Source organism: Castor canadensis, chromosome 16, assembly GCF_047511655.1.
Source record: "Castor canadensis chromosome 16, mCasCan1.hap1v2, whole genome shotgun sequence".
NCBI classification, from domain to species: Eukaryota; Metazoa; Chordata; class Mammalia; order Rodentia; family Castoridae; genus Castor; species Castor canadensis.
Genome location: NC_133401.1, coordinates 42,618,960 through 42,640,986, shown reverse-complemented (window position 1 = coordinate 42,640,986; position 22,027 = coordinate 42,618,960). Strand labels below are relative to the sequence as shown.

Here is a 22,027-nt window from a genome sequence, read left to right as displayed (position 1 = left end):
TGCCAAGGTCCAGAGGAAGTAGGCTTCCACCTCAACTATTGTGGGGTGCCCCGGCCCCACTCAGGAAGGACTGCCTCACTCTCCACATCCCAGTCCACTGTAGTCTCTACAGGGTGGCCTACAGGTGCAGGCACTGCTGGGTGGAGGCCAGCATACCCCCCGGGGTCTGTTCTCTCTAGGCCTCCCATTTCCTCCCAAAAAACACTGCCTCTTGCTAGGTCCACCTCTGGGGGGAAAAAATCACTCTTTACAGACTTCACAGAGTCTACACTTCTAGACTTGGGCCCCTCGTGCTTATTCTGGGTGGATTTGTGGCAGCCTATTTTCAAAAAGGCTATGTGATGTGGGTTTTATTTATAACTTAAACTTAATCCAAATTAAGTATCATTGGAGAACTCTGACAAGTTTTATGACTCTGTGCGACATATGGGAACGATCTAAAAAGTCCTAAGATTAGAGACAGAGGTGGGTCCCTATCCAGGGCACTGGCCTCTGACTAGTCCTGGGATGCCAGCCTCTGGCTTACCCAAACCCAATTAAGCACCTAAACATGGGAAGGCCCCACCTGCAGTCCAGAATGTCCACATACTCACCTGGGCAGGTCTTTCCTGAGGCCCCTGCCCTCACCATTGTTCCCAAACACAGTACCGTGGCCAAGCTGAAGAGGGTGAAGAAAGCCATAGCGAGGTTTCCCCAGTTTTCCAAGTCACCCTTCTCTGAAATTCCAAACAGGCAGAAGCCCAAGATAGAGAAGATGAACATGAGGAGGAAGAGCAGGATCAGCACAGAGGCCACGGTGTAGACTGTCTGCCCCACAGCAGTGATGAGTGTCTGTAAGGCAGGGACACCGCAGCTAGGCAAGGGCACCTGACTGAGCCAGTTCAGAGAACGGAGTGAAACTCTGCCCAGTTCACAGCTGTCCTCACCACCAGATGCCATGCCTGGCACATGGAAGATGCTAGATAAGTGTTGGCTGAAGGAATGAATGAAGTGATTCAGAACTGTACCCAGACTGAAGGCTGCATCAGTCATCTCACGGCCACCTACAAGCAGATCGTGCACACCATCTCAGCTCTAGGGTAGCCTCCCCATCAATACCACTTAACCAGTATGACTGTGGCCATCCCAGGATGGCTTGTTCCTGCTTCTCTGCTAAGGGCCAGCCCTGAATAGTCTTTGCCCCAAGCCCAAGAGAAGTAGGGGAACAACCCTGAGTGTCAGAATGGAGACAGCTGAGAGGAATATGGTTCCCATCTTGTGACCTCGGCTTTCCCCCTGTGAAATGGGCAATAATCTTATCTCCTCCTACATTGCCAATCCTGGGAACACAGTGTATGGTTTCTCACTGTTCATTCTCCAGGCCCAGAGTCTCACTCTCTTTTTTTTTTTGGAGTTCTGGGGATTGAACTCAGGACTTCACACTTGCTAGTCAGGCACTCCACCACTTGAGAAATTCTGCCAGACCATTTTGCATTGGTTATTTTGGAGATAGGGTCTCACTTTATGCCCAGGCCAGCCTGGACAACAGTCCTCCTATTTGTACTTCCCTGTGTAGCTGGAATGACAGATGCTGCCACCATGTCCAGCCATTGGTTGAGATGGGGTCTCACAAACTTTTTCTCTAGGCTGGCCTGGCAAATCTCCCAATCTCCACCTCCCAAGTAGCAGATTAGAGGCTTGAGCCACCATGCCCAGCCAGGTACACCATATGTGGTCACCTATCTAGAATGTTTTCACAGACATAACTTCATGGTGGGTAGGTCTTATCATTTTTGCAGGTGAGGAGTCAGAGGCTCAGAGGAGCAAGCCATCATGACCAGGCTGCACAGCAACACAGTGGTAGGAGCTGTGAACAATTCTCCTTGCCACCACCTACAACCACTAGACGTCCTGAGCACAGAGACCCTTCACTGGCTTAGCACTAGGAAAGCATCTACCTAGAGCCGGACACAGGACAGGGAAGTCTACATAATCTGGCGGTACTATGGGAGGCAGAAAGGCAACCCAAGAGCTTTAGGCTGCCCTGCAGTCAGGCTGGTTTGGTAGCTTCCTGCAGGGGTGAACACAAGCCCATGTCTACCCTCCTCACTATTTTCAGGTTAATTCCAATTGCCTCTCTCCCTGCTAGGCAGAGACAGCACTTCTTTGCCAAGGTGTATGGTTTGAATATGAAATGTCCCTCTCAGGCTCATGTATTAAGGGTTTGGTTACCAGTTGATGGGCTTTTGAAAAATGATTGGATCCTGAGGGTTCTGACCTAATCAATGTATTGATCCATTGATGGATTCAAAGTATGGCAGAATTATTGTGAGGTAGTGAAACGTAGGAGCTGGGACCTAATTGGAGGAAGTAGGTCACAGTGGGGCATGTCCTCAGTGGCTATATCTTGCCCCGCCCCCTTCCTGTATCCCCTCTCTCTACTTCCTGTCTGCCACACTCCTGCCACCATGATGTTCTGCCCCACCACTGGCCCAGAATCAACAGAGGCTAGGACTATGGACAGAAACCATGAGTCAAAATAAACAATTCTTTCCCTTAAGTTGTTCTCTCAGGTATTTTGGCCATAGCTACGGAAGAACTAGTAAGACTAAAGTAATAAGTTCTCATGAGAAACACTGTAATGGTATGTTGTCTGCAGATAAGGTCTGTGCAGGCAGGAAGGGGACATGATAATGATAGAATCTGAGGTACATGTAGAGGGTTGGGGAGAGCCAGGCCTGGTCCCCTATCTCCGGGTCACCCCATGGACTGGTATCACCTGAGGCCACAACCACACATCCTTAGAACAGCAGTGGAAGGAAGAGAAGTCATGCTCTCCAGGCAGGACCCTTGATAGCTGTTTGTAGTGACATTCTTCAAGTACAATTCAGCCAGGTTCCATCATGTACAATTTAGAAAGATCTAGAAAGCCAGTTTCCCTAGAGGCCAGGAACTCCTCTGTGGAAGTCCTAGGCTTCTGAGTGCTATGGCCTGGCCCTGAGTAGTTGTCTGCTTTTGAATTCCCACTTTTTTTTGCAGATACACTTTCCAACACCTGGCTCAGCTCTCCTGGGCTCTGGGTCAACCACAGCTGTCTTCTTGGCTCTGGGACACTCTGGGCGTGGAAAAGACCTCGAAGCAGGACAAGTAGCCAGGCCCAGTGTGCTGCCCTCCTGCACAGTCCCTTGTAGGTATGGGAAATAATGGAGCCCGGAAGGAAGAAGCAGGAAGGAGCCCAGCATCTGAAGGTTGCTGTCAGGCTGACAAGCCAGTGAGCAGGAGCAGTGGGACCCTCGGGTGCCTGCTGACAGAACTCTGTGTGCAAAACCAAGGAAGGAACTGTTTTCTCATGGAGGCGGTTTACTGCCATTAGGTGGAAGGCAGAGTGTCCTTTTCATGACATTCAGGGGTCAGGAGCCAAGAATGCACCAGAGGGCCAATTCTAGACACTGAGAGTTCTACTCTGTCAGGGGCTCCTTCAGGCTTCAATTAATATAAATTAGCACAGAGGTGCAAGTTCTCACCTTCAACAGCTCTAGTGCCCCCTGGCCAGCAGGCCAGGCCAGTGCACAAAGGGTCACTAGGGTTACTTCTGGACCCCTGGGGATCCAGGGATCCATGACATTCTATGGCTACTGGGAAGCCATAGTCAGGGTAGCTGGTGAATCCAGGGGAACCACTTTGGGATACCAGGCTCTGCTTAATGGCAGAAAATCCCTGAAGCCAAACCTGGGGTGCACATTTGTGTCTCCATGCCAGCAGATCTCTGCATGTCTACAAAGACTAAAGGCTGAGCAAGAGCTGAAGTCACCAAGAAGCCCGGCCTGTTTTGGAATACAGCCCTTTGCCAGCAGGGGAGCTTCCCTGGGCTGGAAAGATGGGCTACTTCCCAAGCCATCAGCCCCAGGCACCTTCTAGCCTGTGATTTCTGACCAGGCTGCCACAACACAGCCATGACTGGTACACTCGGCAGGCAGCAGTGTCCCCAGACTCATGAAGTGCCAAGTGGAGTCACCACACCTTCCTTCCAAGACGCAGCCTCTCCCAACACCAGTCCTTTCTGCTTCCTTCTTCCCTGCACGGTCCTGAGCTTCCTTCCCCCAGCCCCCAGCCTATCACTCCTCATCACTTGCCCCCCCACAGATGTCTGCACCCACATTCCCTGATACCCTCTCTCCTGGTTTCACCCTCTAATCCTCTTGCCAGTCGCCCTCTCCAGGGAGGTTCCTAATACAGAAACAGAGAAGTGACCAGAGATTCGGAGGCTTCCCTCTGCCTTGACCTTGGAGCCCCTGCCTCAGTGGGCAAGGTCCCTGCTTCTGGGCAGGACCAAGATTCCAGCTGCCCCTTCCCGTCATGTCTTGAGATCACTGCCTCCTTCCCCGCCATCCTGCTGTCAGCCTGGGGAACTTCAGTGTCTTTATGGACGACACACCATCTGCTGGCCTCTCTATTCCCGGTCTTCTTTATCTCTAGTGACCCTTCAACTACTCCATGCTCTTGCTCCCTTGATGACCAACGCCTGGAAGAAACCGGCTACACTTCCCGTCTGACCAGTCCCTTACTCTAGGCGCCCACTACGTGACACTGAGCCCAGGGACCTCCAGTCTACTTTTCTGTCTACTCGCCTTACTCTTGTCAGTACCTAACACCAGCCCCACTGGCCAGCACCTCAAACACTCACTCCCTACCTCCTTCCAGGACACCCTGCGGAGTCTGTCCCTAGCCTATGGACAAGGGGTTTGAACCAAAGGACATCATGATGTGATGTACCTTTAAAAGATTTCCTCAACTGAGCTGCATGTGGTGGTTCATACCTGTAATCCCAGCTGCCAAGGAGGCAGGATTCAGTAGGACTGAGGTTTGAAGCCAGCCTGGGCAAAAAGTTAGCAAGACCCAATTTCAATCAATAAGCTGGGTGTGATGGTGCACACCTGTCATTCCAGCTACTAGGGAGGAATGAATAGAAGGATTGCAGTCTAGGCTGGGCCTTGGGCAAAAAACACAAGACCCTATCCAAAAAAATAATAAAAACAAAAAGGGCTGAGGATGTGGTTCAAGTGGTAGAGCACCTGCTTAGCAAATTCAAGGCCTTGGATTGAAACACCAGCACCACATACACACGCACACACACACAAAGCAGAATCAGGGCAAAGGTTGGCAGTATAGCAGGGAAAAAAAAAAGTGTGGCCCAGTCAATAACTATTTAGGAGGCCATGCAAAAGGAGAGAGAAGAGTCAAACAGCTCAATGAAGGTGGGAACTCTCCTAGCAAGAAAATGAAAAACTGGAGGGGAAGCTGGGGTGTGGGGATGTGGGGGTGAGGGTGGGCTTGCAATTGAGGGCTTGCAATTCAGACATGTTTTTGAGGAACATGCGAGATGTCCAGGAGGTGGCTGGGTCTGAAGGTCACAGAGAGTCCAGCAAGCCCATGCAGAGGGGACAGAAATGAGGATGCAGCATGCCATCTTGAGACAACAGCAGCTATGGACCAGGCCAAGAAAAAACGTGCCTGCTGAGAAGTCAGGCTGGAGGAAGAAACAGTGACAAGGATGCCAAGGAGGTAAGAAGGAGGTTACTGGCAACCTTGGAGAGGTGAGATACTGTGGAGGGAGGGGAAGAAACCGGGCACAGTGAGAAGCAAGGACATGGAGATGGGATGCATTCACGTTTTCCCAGCAGCTTGGCCAGGAAAAGGAGTAGAGGCTGGGCTGGACACACACAGGCATGGACTACAGGAGAGCCAGGAAGCGAGGAGCTGGGACTCTGTGGCAGAGGAGCTCTCTCACATTTGGGACCCGGCTAGGGGCAATCTTAGCAGGATATGCGACACACCCTGACTGGACAAATAGGCCCAGACCAGCCCCTTCCTGGAGAGCAGTTGCCAGGGCAAACACACAGCGTCTAGGACGCATGCCTGCAGACCTGGCTGAGGACACGTAGTCAGGTTTGAGGTTTGTTCTGGAACCTTCTAGGCCAAGGAAAGGCTAGTCAATTCTATGACCCAGGAAGCAACCCAGGAAGACTTAGCGGGGGCAGTGCTTCCAGAGCAGCCTTAAAGTGAAGAGGTTTCCCATGGAGAAGAGCAGGGACCTAACTCTTTGACTATCTTCCCAGAGGACACATAGCAAAACACCCACCATCTTTTTGGAAACATCACTTCTCTTTTGCTATTACCTTTTCCTTCTAGCCTTGGTTGTGTCACGTCTGGTTTCTATTCTGTGTTGACCTTGATCCTTTTTTTCAAGTTGCAAAGATGTCATTTGCCCACCCCTCTGCCCACACTAAGCCAAAAATAAATGGGAATTAAAGCTGGGTGCTGGTGGCTCACACCTGTAATCCTAGCTACTTGGGAGGCTGAGATCAGGAAGATCTGAGGTCAAAGCCAGCCTGGGCAGGGAGTTCATGAGACCCCCATCTCAACCAAATAGCTGGGCATCATGGTCCATGCCTATCAGGCTAATCTATGTGGGAGGCTGAGATAAGATTTACAAGACTTCATCTCAAAAAAAAGCCTGGGCGTGGTGGAACACACCTGGCATCCCAATGACAGTGGGAAGTGAGGTTCGTGGTCCAGGTCACCCAGAGCAAAAAGCGAGACCCTCTCTCTAAAATACCCAGAGCACAAAAAGGGCTGGCAGCATCACTCAAGGAGCAGATTACCTATCTATTACGAATCCTTGAGTTCAACCCCAGTACTGCCAAAAAAATTAAAATTAATGGAAATTGAAAAAAAGAAGAAGAAGAAGAAGAAGAAGAAGAAAAGTAGCAGACTTTCAGCTACTGGGAAAAGAGGGGAGGCAGCCTGTGATCAAAGCCACCGAAAAGCCCCAGGCTTGTAGTTCAAAGCCTCTGTACCATCAGAAAGTCAGTCATTGCAGCACTGGAAAGGATGGGCTCTGCAGCCAGACACACTTTCAAACCTCAGCCTGACACTGAACTGAGTCACCTGGGGCCTCGATTTATAAAGCAGAGCTAATAACACCTTCCTTACCACTGCTTTAAGATTCATTGAGAGAATACCTGTCACACAGTAGGACTCAGTAACAGGAAGATGGCAGTCAAGTCATTATTTCTTAAGGGGGCAGTAGGCAGGTGGGCCCCACAGCCTGCCCTCGCAACACCGTGCCACCCCCAGGCACTCACCCTGATGCCTCGGCTGTAGGTGATGAGCTTGAGGATACGCAGGGACTGTAGACCATCGGCCATGTTGAGGTAGCGGTAGTGTCTGCCCTTGATCTTGCAGAGGATATAGGGGATGAAGATGATGATGACGATGACCACATCCAGAACGTTGTAGCCATCCTTCCAGTACTCCAGGGGGTCCACATAGACCTTCATGAAGAACTCGGAGGTGCAGATGGACACAAAGATGATCTCTGAGATCTGAGGGGTGGCGAGGGTTGGAGTGGTCACCCCGGATGTGGCGTGACCCTCTCCTGGCCCTCTCCCTGCCTGGGCCACCCAGCCAGGTGTGGGGAAAGGCTGCTTCTAAGTCCCCCGTGTGCTCGAGAAACCCAGGCAGAGTCCCCACACACAGGGGACTCTCAGAGCGTCTTCTGAGTTCCTTCCCCTTCCGTGTCGTCCCTATTTTTTTATTATTCATATGTGCATACAAGGCTTGGGTCATTTCTCCCCCCTGCCCCCACCCCCTCCCTTACCACCCACTCCGCCCCCTCCCTCTCCCCCTCCCTCAATACCCAGCAGAAACTATTTTGCCCTTATCTCTAATTTTGTTGAAGAGAGAGTATAAGCAGTAATAGGAAGGAACAAGGGGTTTTGCTAGTTATGTCTTCCCTATTGTTGGCCTTAAATCTGGGCTAGATTTGACCCAGGTACTCAGGAATGACCGACCAACGATAGAATGGCAGGAGAGGCCCCAGTCGGGGTTTAACCTGTCAGGCCACCTGACTACAAGGGTTCCCAAGAGAAGGGCACAACAGTTTCCTGGCCAGACTGAATATACGGTAAGCCCACTTATCAGTGGATTTATTACACGTGGGTTTAACCAAGTGTGGTCAAAATAAATAGGAAATTTCAAAAACAGAAATTTCTAAATCAGCCAGTGCAGGAAGCTCCCAGTCACTCCTGTGTTATTGTCAGTTGTGTTCAATTGTTTTTCTCCTTTGATGGATTTGAACTCAGGGCCTCACGCTTGCTAGGCAGATGCTCTTACTGCTTGAGTCATTCCACCAGCCCTTTTTGGTGATGGTTATTTTTTTCGAGATAGGGTCTCACAAACTATTTCCCCAGGGCTGGCTTGGAACTTCAATCCTCGTGATCTCTGCTTCCTGAGCAGCTGGGATTATAGGCGTGAGCCACAAGCAGCTAGTTTGGATTCAAATTGTTGTGTTTCCCTGCCCTTAATGTTGTGAAAATCTGCTCCCCAAAAAGCAGATGGTGCCCAAAAAGCAAGGTCAAAGTCATGCTGAATCCTCCCAAGTCAAAAAGGGGAAATGCCTAATTTAAGTCATAAAGGGGGAAGATGTCTTCAGACGAAGGTGGATGGTGCTATGAAAAAAATGAACTCAGCGCCTGCAGCACCACACAGAACTCTGGCTCCTGAGCATGCGTGTGGTTTTCCTCAGCGGAGTCTCCTCAGAGGCAGAGACCCGCGGATAGCGAGGGTGTACTGTATGCACCTTAGGAGTATACGCAACTACGCAAGCACCTTACAGCTACTACAGTTAACCTACTAAGCTACTCACGTAAACCTAAAATCGGCTAATTGAAGTCATCTGTTTCTGAAGAATAGTCTGCTCTTTGCTGTACATTATGAACCAATCTTCTTCAAATTCTTGTCACTCACCTACACCTCCGACGCCTTTGTTGTTAACAACAGGTACCTTTGAGGTATCTAAGGCTTTTCTTATCTTAATTAACTTGGCATCTCTTTTGTGTGTGTGTCAGGACTGGGTTTGAACTCGGGGCTTTGCACTCGGTATCTACCATTACCTGTACCTGCCCTTTTAATTCCTAACCTGAACCAGATCTATTTATTTTGATTATCTGATGATGAAAATTCTTTATTTTTATAACTATTTTCTAAGAGCTAACTTTTGGCTCTGTTGATGTTTTCTTGGTACTTTCTATTGACTCTCTCTTCTATTTCATTATTTTCTGCTCTTATTTTTCCTATTTTCCTCCTTCTGCTATTTTGAGGGTCATTTTATTCTGTTTGCTCTTTTCCCAAGATTTTTCTTTTCTTTCATACCTTTCTTTTCTTTTCTGAGCAGTACTGGGGGATTGAACTCAGGGCCTTGTGCTCAGCAGGCAGGCTACCCTCGAACCACTCCTGCAGTCCTTTTGGCATTGTTTGTTTTTGAGGTAGCGTCTCACTTTATGCCTGGGCTGGCCTGAGTCATAACCCTTCCTATGTAGCTGGGATTCTCCAGCCTCAGCCTGACCAGTGCTGGGATTATAGGCAACCACCGTATCCAGCGAACCCTTCAGTCATTTTTTAAGTGAGGACTAATTCACAAACCGTAAAAATTCCCGTTTTAAAGTATCGAATTGGGTGAGTTTTGCTTTCTTAGTTTGGGGTAGCTACTACTTTCGTTTTTATTGTAGTTACATAGATGGATAAAATGTACCATTTTAAACACTTCAAGCCACACCATTCAGTGATGTTGAGCATATTCACAAACTGTGCAGCCGTCACTGCCACTTTCAGAACCATTTCATCATCCCAAGCAGAAACTTTGTACCCAATAACCTTACCAGTCTCCTTTCCCCCAGCCTCTGGTAAACTATTCTACTTTCTGTCTATAATTGTCCACTCCAGGTGCCTCATGCACATGGAGCCAGTGTTTGTCTTTTGCAGTCTGGGTTATTTCACCTAGGCTCACCAGCATTACTCTATGTTTAACTTTCGGAGGAACTGCCACACTTTTCCACGGAGATTGTGCCATTTTATGTAGTCACAACCAACACACAAGGTTCTGATTTCTCTCTGTTTTCATGAACACTTATAATTTTCTGGGGTTTATTTTTGTTTTGTTTTATAATAGCTATCCTAGTGGGTATGACATTGAATAGCATTGCATTTTGGAGTGTTTTTGTTTGTGTTTGTTTTTGGTGCTACTGGAGTACCACTTTACACTTGCTAGGCAGGTACTCTAACTTGAGCCACAGTCCTAATCCCCTTTTGCTTTATTTTTCTAATAGGGTCTTGTGTTTATGCCTGGCTATCCTGAACAGTGATCTTTCTATTTATGCCTCCCAGGTAGCTAGGATGACAGGCATACGTACCACACCCAGCTTTTTTTTTTTTTTTTTTTTTTGGTGGGACTGGAATTTGAACTCAGGGCTTCATGCTTGCAAAGCAAGCACTCTATCATTTGAGCCACACCTCTGGTCCATTTTGCTCTGGTTATTTTGGAGATGGGGTCTTGAGAACTGTTTGTCCCAGGCTGGCCTTGAACCATGATCCTCCAAATAGCCTCCCAAGTACCTAGGATTACAGGCATAGGCCACTAGCACTTGGCTTCTTTTGTTCATTTTGATCTGGCTTATTTTATTATTGTTGCTGTTGTTAAGTTGTGGAAGTTCTTTATATATTCTTGATATTAATCCCTGACCAGATATATGATTTGCAAATACTTTCGTTAATTCTGTGGACTGCCTTTTCATTGTTTTGATGATGCTCTTGGATGAATAAAAGTTTTTAATTTTGATGGTCTAATTTATCTGTGTTTTTTTTCACCTGTGCTGTTAGCGTTGTATCAACTATCCTTTACCAAGTTCAAGGTCATAAAGATTAAGCCATGTGTTTCCTTCTGAGAGTTTATCTCCTGTAGTCAGATGGTAGATTCATTTTTAGTTCATTTGTATATATGGTATAAGGTAGGGGTCCAGCTTCATTCTTGTGCATGTGTTAGGTTGTCATAACTATGATGGGAGACCATTCTTTCTGCATCTACTGGTCTTGGCACTTTTGTCTATAACTCAGTTGATTGCGTTTGGGCTTTTTTCTAGATTTGCAGTTCTAGTCTATCGTTCTACATGTCTCTCTCTACCAGCACTGCCCTGTTTTGATTACTGTAGTATTGTAGGCTGTGATGTCAAAAAAAAGCCAAGTCCTCCAGCTTTGTTCTACATTTTCATTATTTTTTGACTCTTTGAGGTCCCTTGTCCATCCATAAGAATCTGAGCTTTTCCATTTCTGGGGTGGGGAAGGCTGTTGGAATTTTGATAGAGATTGCATTGGATCTGTAGGTCACTTTGGAGAGTATTACCATTTTAACAAGAGCAAGTCTCCTAATCCATGAACACACACAGATGTCTTTCTACTTATTTATTCAGCTCTTTTTAGATTTCTTTCAACAATGTTTTTTAATTCTCCCATCTACTCAGTTAGACTTATTCTTAGGTATTTTATTCTTTTAGATGCTACTGTAAATAGAATTTTAATTTTTTTCAGATTGTTAATTAGTAGTGTTTAGAAGTACAACCTTTTGGGGGGGGTCTGCAAATTGCTGGCAGGTGCTCCACCACTTGAGCCATGCCCCCAGCCCCTACAACCAATTTTTGTGAACCTTGTCTCTTGCAACTTTGCTGAACCTGTTTAATAACGCTAATAATTGTGTGTTCATTTGTGTGTGTGTGCACATATGGAATTCTTTACAATTACCTATGCATTAGATCAACTAATCTAGAAATCGAGATAATTTTACTTTTTCCCTTCCAACTTGGATACCTTTTTTCCTTTTTTTTTCTTGCCTAATTACTCTGTCTAGAACCTCAATTCATTGTCTTATTCCTGATCTTAGGGGAAAACGTTCAGTCTTTTACTATTGACTATGATGTTAGCTGTGAGTTGCTGTATAAATGACCTTTATTTAGCTAAGGAATTTCCTTTCCAGGTCTAACTTGGTTTTTTGGCATCAAGTGCTTTTTTGGCATCAACTGAGAATGATCCAGTGGATTTTTTTCCTTCATTTCATTGGTCTACTACATTGATTGACTGACTGTGTGCATGCGTGTGTGTGCGTGTGTGTTGTGTAGTGTGCTAGGGACCAAACCCAGATCCCTAAAACTATGTGCTCTATGCCCAGCACTCATTTTTTTTTAAAGTTTAAGTTACCTTTGCATTCTTGGGACAAATCCTGCTTGATCGTAGTGTATAATCCTTTCAAGTATGCTGCTGGATCCATTTTATTCATTAAATCATCAGTGAGGATTTTTTTTTTCTTTTTGAGGTGCTAAGGATTAAACCCAAGGCCTTCTGCATGCAAGGCAAGCATTCTACCATTAGCTACATCCCTATCCCTCAGTGGGGATTTTTGCATCAATGCTCCTAAGTGTCTTTAGTTTTCTTTTGTTGTGATGACTTTCTTAGCTTTGGGATCAGGGTAATTCTAGCCTCATGGGATGAGCTCAGAAATGTTCCCTCCTCTTCTACTCTTTTGGTAGAGTGCAGCATGAATTCTTTTTTAAATCTTCGGTAGAATTCACCAGTAAAGCCAGCTGGTCCTGGGTTTTTCTTGGTGTTTGATTGCTGATTCAATCTTGTGTTCTAGGACTATATGGATTGGCCTATTTCCTATTTCTCCTTAAATCAGTTTGGTGGTTTTTGGCTTGTCCATTTCATCTGGATTACCTAATTTGTTGACATGCGATTGTTTATCATATCCTCTTGTAATTCTTCTCGTTTCTGTCAGGTTGGTAGCATGCCTCAGCTTTCATCTCTGACAGTAATTTGAATCTTCTTTTTCTCAACCTAGCTGAAGGTTTGCCAATCTTTTCACAGCATCAAGTTGACTTTTGCCATTTTTTTTAGTGTGCTCTCATCTTTTTTTCCTTCTTTCTGCTAGTTCTCTGCTCTTCTTTTTCTAGTTCCTTAAGATATAAAGTTAGGTTAATGATTTGAGATCTTTCTTCTTTTCTCATGAACACATTTATAGGTATTATTTCTCTCTGAGCACCATTTTTAGTGCATTCTGTAAGTTTTGTTATAGTATTTCTCTTTTCATTCAAAGTACCTTCTAATTTCCCCTGTGCTTTCTTCTTTGACCCCTTGTTAAAATTGTGTTAATTTACACATATTTGGACACTTTGCAATTTCCCTTCTGTTACTGACTTCTAGTTTCATTTCCTTGTTGTCAGAGAGGATACTTTTAATGAGTTCAATATTGTTTGAGATTTATTTTATGGCTTGTCTTATGGTCCATCCTGGAGAATGTGCCAAATGTACTAGAGAAAAATTGTTCTATCTTCGTAATGAATTGACCCTTTTGTCAGTGTACAATGTCCTTCTTGTCTCTTAAAACAGTTTTCTCTTTCCTGCCTGTTTTGTGTGATATTAGTCTGGCCACCCAGCTCTCTCTTGGATTCTGTTTGTATGGAAACTTCTTCCACCCATTCATTTCACTTTCATCCTATTTGTATGTTTGGCTCTAAAATGAGTCTCTTGAGAAACTAAAGCAGATACCCTAAAGCAACTGAGGCCAATAGGAAAAGGGGACCAGGAACTAGAGAAAAGGTTAGATCAAAAAGAATTAACCTAGAAGGTAACACCCACACACAGGAAATCAATGTGAGTCAATGCCCTGTATAGCTATCCTTATCTCAACCAGCAAAACCCCTTGTTCCTTCCTATTATTGCTTACACTCTCTCTACAACAAAATTAGAGATAAGGGCAAAATAGTTTCTGCTGGGTATTGAGGGGGGGAGCGGGAGGGGGTGGAGTGGGTGGTAAGGGAGGGGGTGGGGGCAGGGGGGAGAAATGAACCAAGCCTTGTATGCACATATGAATAATAAAAGAAAAATGAAAAAAAAAAAATAAATAAATAAAATAAAATAAAATGAGTCTCTTGAAAGTAGCATATAATTAGATATAAAAAAGTTCATTCTGTCAATCTTTTGCCTTTTCAATTGGAGAGTTCAATCCATTTATATCTAATTGCTGATAAAGGACATAATTCTGCCATTTTGTTGTATTTTCCATATGTCCTATATTTTTATCCCTCAGTTTCCCCATCACTGCCTTTGTGTGTTTAAGTGCTCTTTTTAGAGCACCGCTTTGATTCCTTTCTCCTTTCCTTTTCTGTGGTTTTTGGTTATTTCTTAGTTGTTACCCTTGTGGTTATAATCTCTTAAACCTTTAATAATATATTTTTTAGTTAATACAACCTTAGTTTCACTAATATATAACAACCCAGCCCCTATACAACTTCATCCCTCTCCCCACACTTTTTTTTTGAAATGGGGTTTTGTTATGTAGCCCCAGTCATCCCCGACTTTTATGTTTTTGTTGTCATAAACTACATCTTTAACTGTAATTATTATCCATTAACCATAATTATTGTTTTATGCATTAGTGTTGTAAATCATATAGGAAAAAGTTACAAATGAAAAATGTAGGGCTGAAGGTTTAGCTCAAATGGTATTGGTGTAGTGTCTGCCTAGCAAGTACAAGGTTCTGAGTTCAAATCCCACTACTGCAAAAAAAAAAATCAACCTTTACCAGGCGGCCTGTGGCTCACATCTGTAATCCTAGCAACTCAGGAGCTGGAGATCAGGAGGATCACGGTTCGAAGCCAGCCTAGGCAAATAGTTCCAAGAGACCCTATCTGGAAAAAAAGCCATTGCAAAAAAAAAAGGGGGAGGGGTTGCTGGTGGAGTGGCTCAAAGTGTAGGCCCTGAGTTCAAACTTCAATACTGCAAAAAAAAAAATTTGACCCTTGTATTTTCCTATGTAGTTCCCTTGTTACTAGTGTTCTCTATTTCTTTCTATAGCTTCAAGTTACTATCTTGTTTCATTTCCACCTAAGACTACCTTTAGCATTTCTATTAGTATAGGTCTACTAGCAAAAGCTCTCTCATTTTCTATTAATTTTTCCTTTACTTGTTTTTTTCCCTTTTTGGGGGGAGGGTGGTACTGGTGTTTGAACTCAGAGCCTCACACTTGCTAGGCAGGCATTCTACCATTTGAGCCACTCTACCAGCCCTTTTTTTGTGATGGGTATTTTTGAGATACAGTCTAGAACTATTTGCCCAGTCTGGTCTCAAACTGCGATCCTCCTGATCTCTGCCTCCTGAGTAGCTATGATTACAGGTGTGAGCCACCGGTGCCTGGCTTCCCTTCGTTTTTGAAGTATAGTTTATCCAGATATAGAATTCCTGGTTATCAGTATTTTTCCAGTATTTTTAAATGTGTCATTTCACTACTTTCTTACCTCCATAGCTTCTGAGGAGGAATCAGACTCCCTTGTATGAGACAACTTTCCTCTCTTCAAGGGTCTCTGTTTTTCAGCTGTCGACAGTTTGATTACAATGTTATCTATGTGGATCTTCTTGTGTTTTCCTTTTTGGAGTTCACTGAGATTCTTGGATGTATATACTTATGTCTCTGATAAAATTTGGGGAGTTTTGACCATTATGGCTTCAAATACTCTTTCTGCCTCATTCTCTCTCTCTTCTTCCTCTGCGACAACTATTACTTGTATAATGATTTGCTTAACAGTGTTCCACAGGTCTCTTAGGATCGCTTCATTTTTCTTAATCCTTTTTATTGTCGGCTCCTTAGATGACAGAGTTTCAATTGACCTATCTTCCTTTTCACTGACTCTTTCTTCTAGTTCAAATCTGCTATCAAGTTCCTCCAGTAAATTTTTCATTTCAATTTTTGTACTTTTTGACTGCATCATTTCTATTTGGCTGCTTGTAACCATTTCTGTCTTCATTTGGTGAAACACTGGCCTCATACTTTCCTTTCATTATTTGTTGTTATTGTTGTTGGCAGTACTGGGGTTTGAATTCAGAACCCCATGCTTGCGAGGCAGGTACTCTACTGCTTGAGCCATGCCTCCAGCCCTCCTTTCATTTTTTTGATGTGATTTTATTTAGTTTTTTGAACATATTTATAATAGCTGCTTTAAAGTCTTTGTCTAAAGGAATGGGGATGTACCTTAGTGGTGGAGTGCTTGCCTAGATGCACAGGGCCTGGGTTCTGTGCCCAGCACCACAAAATACAATCTTTGCATGTAAATCCAATAAATGGGCCTCCTTCTTCAAGTAAGGCTTCTACTGATTGCTATTTTTCTTGATGGTACAGGAGTTTGAACTCAGAGCCTCACACTTGCTGGGCAGATGCTCTACAGTCACACCCCCAGCTCTTTTTTGATCTTCTTAGTTTTCATATAGAATCCTGTTAACTTTTTGCCCTGCCTGACCTGGGACCATGATCCTTCTAATCTCTACCTCCTGAGTAGATGGGATTACAGGCAAGAGCCACTGCACCTGGCTCCATGCACTGGTTTTTAGCCATAATTTTATTTTTTCTTTCAAATTGATACATAATAATTGTACATATTGATGTACTACAGTGTGACAATTCACATGTGTATACATTGGATAAGGATCAAATCAAAATAATTAGCATTTTCATGTCATAATTTTTAAAAATTTTTATTTTAAGTTTCATTTATCTTTAATTGATTTGAGGGTGGGGGCTGTGGGTTGAACCTCAGGGCTTTGTACATGCCAGACAAGCTACACCCTCGCCCCCCTCTCACCATTTTATTGTGCTTGGACCCTTCAAACTCCTCTCTTCCAGCTCTTCATAAAATATGGACTAGATTTTTGTAAATCAGAGTCACCCTGCTGTGCTATGGAACACTAGACCCTATTCCTCCTATATAACTGCATTTTGGTACCTGTTTTCTAACCTACCTCCATCTTTCTGCCCCTATCCTTCCCAGCCTCTAGCAATGCTATTCTACTCTCTTCTTTGAGATCAACTTTTTAGCTTGTATCATCTTATTTCCTTCGTATCTTAGGAATTTTGTTGCTGTTGTTGAAAGTTGGACATTTGAAGTAATATGAGGTTTAACTGGAAATTAGATTCCTCCCTCTCCCCAGCTTGCTGTCATTGCTACGGTTATTGCATTTTTCTTCTTCTTCTTCTTTTTTAGTGATGTTCCTGAACTCATTCTGTAAAGCCTATATTCTCTGTCATGTGAGCTCCAAAGCCTCTGCTCAGTTAGCTTACTGGCCTACTTATGACTGGCTAGAGATTTCCTTAAATGCCTGGCACTAATAATGTCATTTCACAAATGTTGCAGCTCAACTACAGAAAGCTTATGTAACCTTCCCAAATTCTCAGTTAGTAAAAAGAGAGCTGGGGCTTGAACCCCATTCTGAATGACCCCACAGCACAGAACTTCCCCCAAGCTTTCAAACCAGGGTCCCTAGAGGACACATGCTTGGTGAGCCTTGTGGTCTGGGGAGGGTAACCCAAGGATTTAGGTTCCTCATCTCTCCTTGACCCTATAAAGCCTTTCATCTACCATGACGTTCTGCAGTTCATGATCTGACTCTGGAACTCTCCACCACACCAACACGCTCACAGACACAGCGCTATGTGGACCCTGCATGTTTTGAGAATGAATTTGGCCATTCCATCACCTCTGCTGCCTCTAGTGCCACATCATTTTGATGACAGACTTTTCCAACATGAAGAGGAAATGTATTTTTTACCATAAAGATTAAACTTTTTAATCTTTAAGCCTAAGAAGATTACTACAAGGCAGACATCCCTATCACTACCACCTAAGCCAAGAAGTAAAACTTGTTTGGGTGCTGGTGCCCACGCCTGTAATCCAAGCTACTCAGGAGGCTGAGATCAGGAGGATCACGGTTCAAAGCCAGCCCAAGCAAATAGTTCATGAAACCCTATCTCAAAAAACCCTTCACAAAAAAGGACTGATGGAGTGGCTCAAGTGGTAGAATGCCTGCCTAATAAGTATGAAACAGAGTTCAAATCCCAGCACTGTCAAAAATTTTAAAAAGTAGAACATTCCCAGCTATCCCAGAAGTCCCTGCTTGGATTCCACCCAATCACAACTCTCTCCCCCTGAGTTAAACATGATTCAAATTTTTATAGTAATCTCTCAAGCATTTCTTCACAATAAAAACCCATGTATGTATCCCTAGAACTAATAGTTTAGTCTTCCCATTTTTTTAATTTTTAAAATCTGGTCTTTTTTAAATCCTCCATTTTTTTTCTTTCCTTACAATCTATCTATAAAAGAATCCAAGTAGTAGGATTGGGGGGCATAGCTCAAGTGGTAGCACACTTGCCTACCATGTGCAAGAACCTGGGTTCAATCCCCAATACCACACACACACACACACACACACAAATCTACGAAGTGTGGCCTATAGAATATCCCAGTTTGGATTTGTTAGCTGCACCCTCATTGGATGGTCAGCATGTTCTCCTCTGCATTTCCTGCAAACAGGCAGCGGGTGGCAAAGTCTTAGCCAAGTTCAGGTTTATCTGTGGCAAGATTCTAGAAGTTATTCTTTCATAGCAGGTGCAAAATGGCTGATTGTCTCTCTTTTTATGATGGTAGCAGTCATTGATGCTCATTACTTCACTGGGGATTGAACACTAGTGATGTTCTATTATTTATTTTTCTTTTATTAACTAGGATGCTTTATAAAGATATGCACCAAGACAGATATGGTAGCACACACCTGTAATTACAGCATTTGGGAGGCTGAGGTAGGAGGACGGTGAGTTTAAGTAAAGCCTGGGCTACATGGCAAGACCCCATCTCAAAAAACAAAACCAACAAAAAAAGATATGAACTGTAATAGTGAGTAGCCACAGAGTAGGACCTCTCAGGATTGTAGTTCATCTTAAAAAGTCAGTAAAGCCTCATTCCTTCCCGAAATTTAGTAGGTTTTAAGAGGGAGGATTAGATCCTTATCATCCTCCAGAAGTGGTCAGTTAGACTTTTGGTATCATCACAACCTCAATCTTTGATGATTTTCAATCATGGTAATTATTGTCCTCCATGAGCCTTGAATCATTCCATTTTAGTCAGCAGAAGCCTTTTCAAATTGTGTCCTGCACATCCTTTTGACACTCAGTGAATAAAATACCTCAGTAGTTTATGCTGACATTTCCAATCCAAGTGTAGAACAGCTTTTATTTAATTATGTCTATATATCAATACAGTTGTATCTTCTTTCTCCTATGAACATATTTGTTCTCAAGAACACAGGATGGTGGTGCACACCTGTAATCCCAGCACTCAGGAGGCTGAGGCAAGAGGATAGCAAGTTTGAGGCCAACCTGGGCTATATAGTGAGCCCTTGTCTTTAAAAAAAAAAAAAAAAAACAACACAGGAGAAAATAAAAATAAACTACCTGGGTTGGGGTAGCTCAGCTCGCTGATAGAGTGCTTGCCTCCTATGCAGGAGGCCCTGGGTTCCATCTGAGCACCGCAAACCCCCAACTCTCCCATGAGCTTGATCTTGGATTACACCAAGTCTCAGAGCAGCACTACCCACAGCATCACCACCAAGCCAATTACTAAAAATGGCTGAACACTTTTTGGACCAGCTTCCTCCCGTCCCTCATCTTTTAGCATCCATATCCTCACTGTCAGAGGATCTGCTCATTGCAGGCCATGTTCTTTCCCGTGTAGCTGCTCCTCCCAGAAGCACCAACTGTGATGCTTCTCAGGCATTTCATCCGCTGCAGCTTATTCTTTAGTAAAAGGTGACATTTTGGTGCCCTTTATAAAACTTCAAAGTCAGTTTTGTTGATCTCAAATTCTTGATTCACATTTTCCGTTAAGTATCTTAAATATGTTTCTCTATTCCCCTCCCCTCCCCTTCCCTACATTCTCCTCTCTCCCCTCCCCTCTCCTTCTCTCTCCCCTTCCCTCCCCTCCCCTACTCTTCCCCTCCCTTTTATCTTCTCCTCTCCCCTCCCCTCTTCTCTACCTTCTCCACTGTCCTCTCCTCCTCTCCCCTTTTCCCATCCTCTTCTGTCCTCCTCTCCACCTTCTCTTCTCCCCTCCCTTCTCCTCTTCCCTCTCCTCTCTTCCCTCCCCTCCCCTTCCCTCTCCCCTACCTTCTCCTCTTCCCTCTCCTCTCCCCTCCCTCCCCCCAGATTTTAAATTATATTTTAAAGGTCCTTAGATGTTTTCTTATGGAAAATTTCTTCGAATATTTTATTTGAAGCATTACCGGAAAGCATTTTGCTTTCCAAATCGTAAACATTTTCAGAAACAAAACAGACTTTAGAAATGGGCCCACTTTTTCTGCTTACCTCGAAGACTCTGAACAGGCGGTATCGTATGTCATAGTCAGTCCACAGGACCATGAACACAGCGTTGAGTGAGATGGTGCCTATCATGATCAACTTGAAGATCCTACTGTTAACCACTCTCCTCACAAACACCTGGCACTCTTCATCTTTCCTCCTGTCCAAAGGCCATGCAGAGCAGAGCTGCGGTTATCATTCCAAAGAGCTCAGCCCCCACTACGCCCAACTTTCTGTAAGGAGGAGGGTCTGCTCTGCCCTCCTGTGAACAGAAATTTCAATGACAATGGCCAGGGAATGAATGACCACTGACACATGCACACATGTCCCCTGGGTACTCAGTTCCCTCTCCCTGAACCCCGAAAAAGAACGGTCACCCTTATGCCAAAGAAAGAATCATCTTTGTTTATTCATTCAATTAATTTTTATTGACTACTGCCAGGCAATACAGTAAGCATGGGGACACTGTGTGACACAACCAAACATCCTCAGTCAGGTAGGAAATTCTGATAATAATGAAATAATCACCCTTATAAATGCTTACAGATCAATGATTTAAAAAACTGAACACCAGAGAGAAAATGGGCACATAGTCAATTCATGAAAGAAAAAGAAAAAGGTCGAAATCTTTCCCCCAGGGCTTAAACATGATCATACTAATCCTGGCAAGAGTGGCGTGTGACAGCCTTCCCCACTGTGACCACCAGGGAAGTCCAGTGATGTTCACGTCCTCACTCCTGGTCACACCTCTATCCCCAGGCAGACAGTGACTGTGACTAAAGATGTTCATCCCAGTATTATTTGACAGTAGTGAGCACTTGAAAACAATTTAAAATTTAATAAAAAATGCTGGCTCAGTAAATTATAGCACATTCATCTCAAGAAATACCAACACTAAAATACGTCTATACATTTTTTTCATGGTTTAGAAAAACGTTTATGATCTGGCAGAGAGCAAAATAGAAAAAGAAGATATAAAGTTGTCAACTCAAAATTATCTCCTGGTGGCACATGCCTGCAATCTCAGCTACTAATAAGGCAGAGAGAGATAGGAGGATCACAGTTCAAGGCCAGCCCAGGCAAAAAGTTAGCAAGATCCTATCTCAAACAACAAGCTAGGCATGGTGGCGCATATTTATAATCCCAGCTATTCAGGAGGCAGAGATAAGATCACAGTGTGAGGCCAGCCTAGGCAAAAGTACAAGACTTTATCTAAAAAATAATCAAAAAAGCAAAACGAGCTTGGGGACATGGAAGGGCTAGGTAGAGACCCTAAATTCAACTCCCAGTACCACACACAAAAAAAAAAATCTCACCCTTGCAAAACTGGGTAGAAAAAACTCAGCGGGAAATATGCCAGATTGTTGAGAGTATCTGCCATGGATGGTGAGTTTACAAGTTGTTCTTATGTATTTACATTTATCTGCACTTTGTAAATGTTCACAAAGACTATTACTTTCTCCCCATTATAGGTAAAAAATGAACATTGTCATAAAGGTAAAAAAATAGAGAGAGAATGTAACCAGGCGTGACGGACTGAGGCAGGAGGACTGCTTGAGCCTACGAGTTCAAGATCAGTCAGGGCAACAAAGACAAACACAAAAAAACAAAAACCCCAGAATGTGTGTACCTTTATGATTTTTTAAAAAGATGTATCTTTTTTGGGGGGAGGGCAGCACTAGGGACTGAACTCAGGGTGCTCTGCCACTGGAGCCATGCCTCCAGCCCAAGATGTGTAATTTTTATTATCTGCTTTTAGAAGGGGGCTATAGTAAAAAAATTCACAAATAATAAATGCCTTCTGATTATCTAATAAGGAGTAGGAAAAGACCACACTGACTCAAACTCATCATTCAGTCTGCAGGTCAGTAACAATGTGCCAACCTCACCAACCAGAGAAACTGGACTGTCCCGGACGTGCTCCTGCGTCTGAGAAGTAGACTGGTGTCTGTGGAGAGGCTGGGAGAACACACTACCCTTAGC

General features: G+C 44.2%; 1 protein-coding gene across 1 annotated transcript in view; it reads right to left on the bottom strand.

Moving 5' to 3' along the window:
* Catsper3 (cation channel sperm associated 3) overlaps window positions 1-22,027 on the bottom strand; it is a 30,319-nt gene that overhangs the window by 2,680 nt on the left and 5,612 nt on the right. Inside the window, exons 2-4 of the mRNA XM_020172900.2 lie at window positions 20,051-20,204; window positions 7,125-7,364; window positions 649-831 (exon numbers count right to left, since the gene is read on the bottom strand). Coding sequence (XP_020028489.1) covers window positions 649-831; window positions 7,125-7,364; window positions 20,051-20,204 — 577 coding nt within the window. The remainder of the gene's footprint in view (window positions 1-648; window positions 832-7,124; window positions 7,365-20,050; window positions 20,205-22,027) is intronic.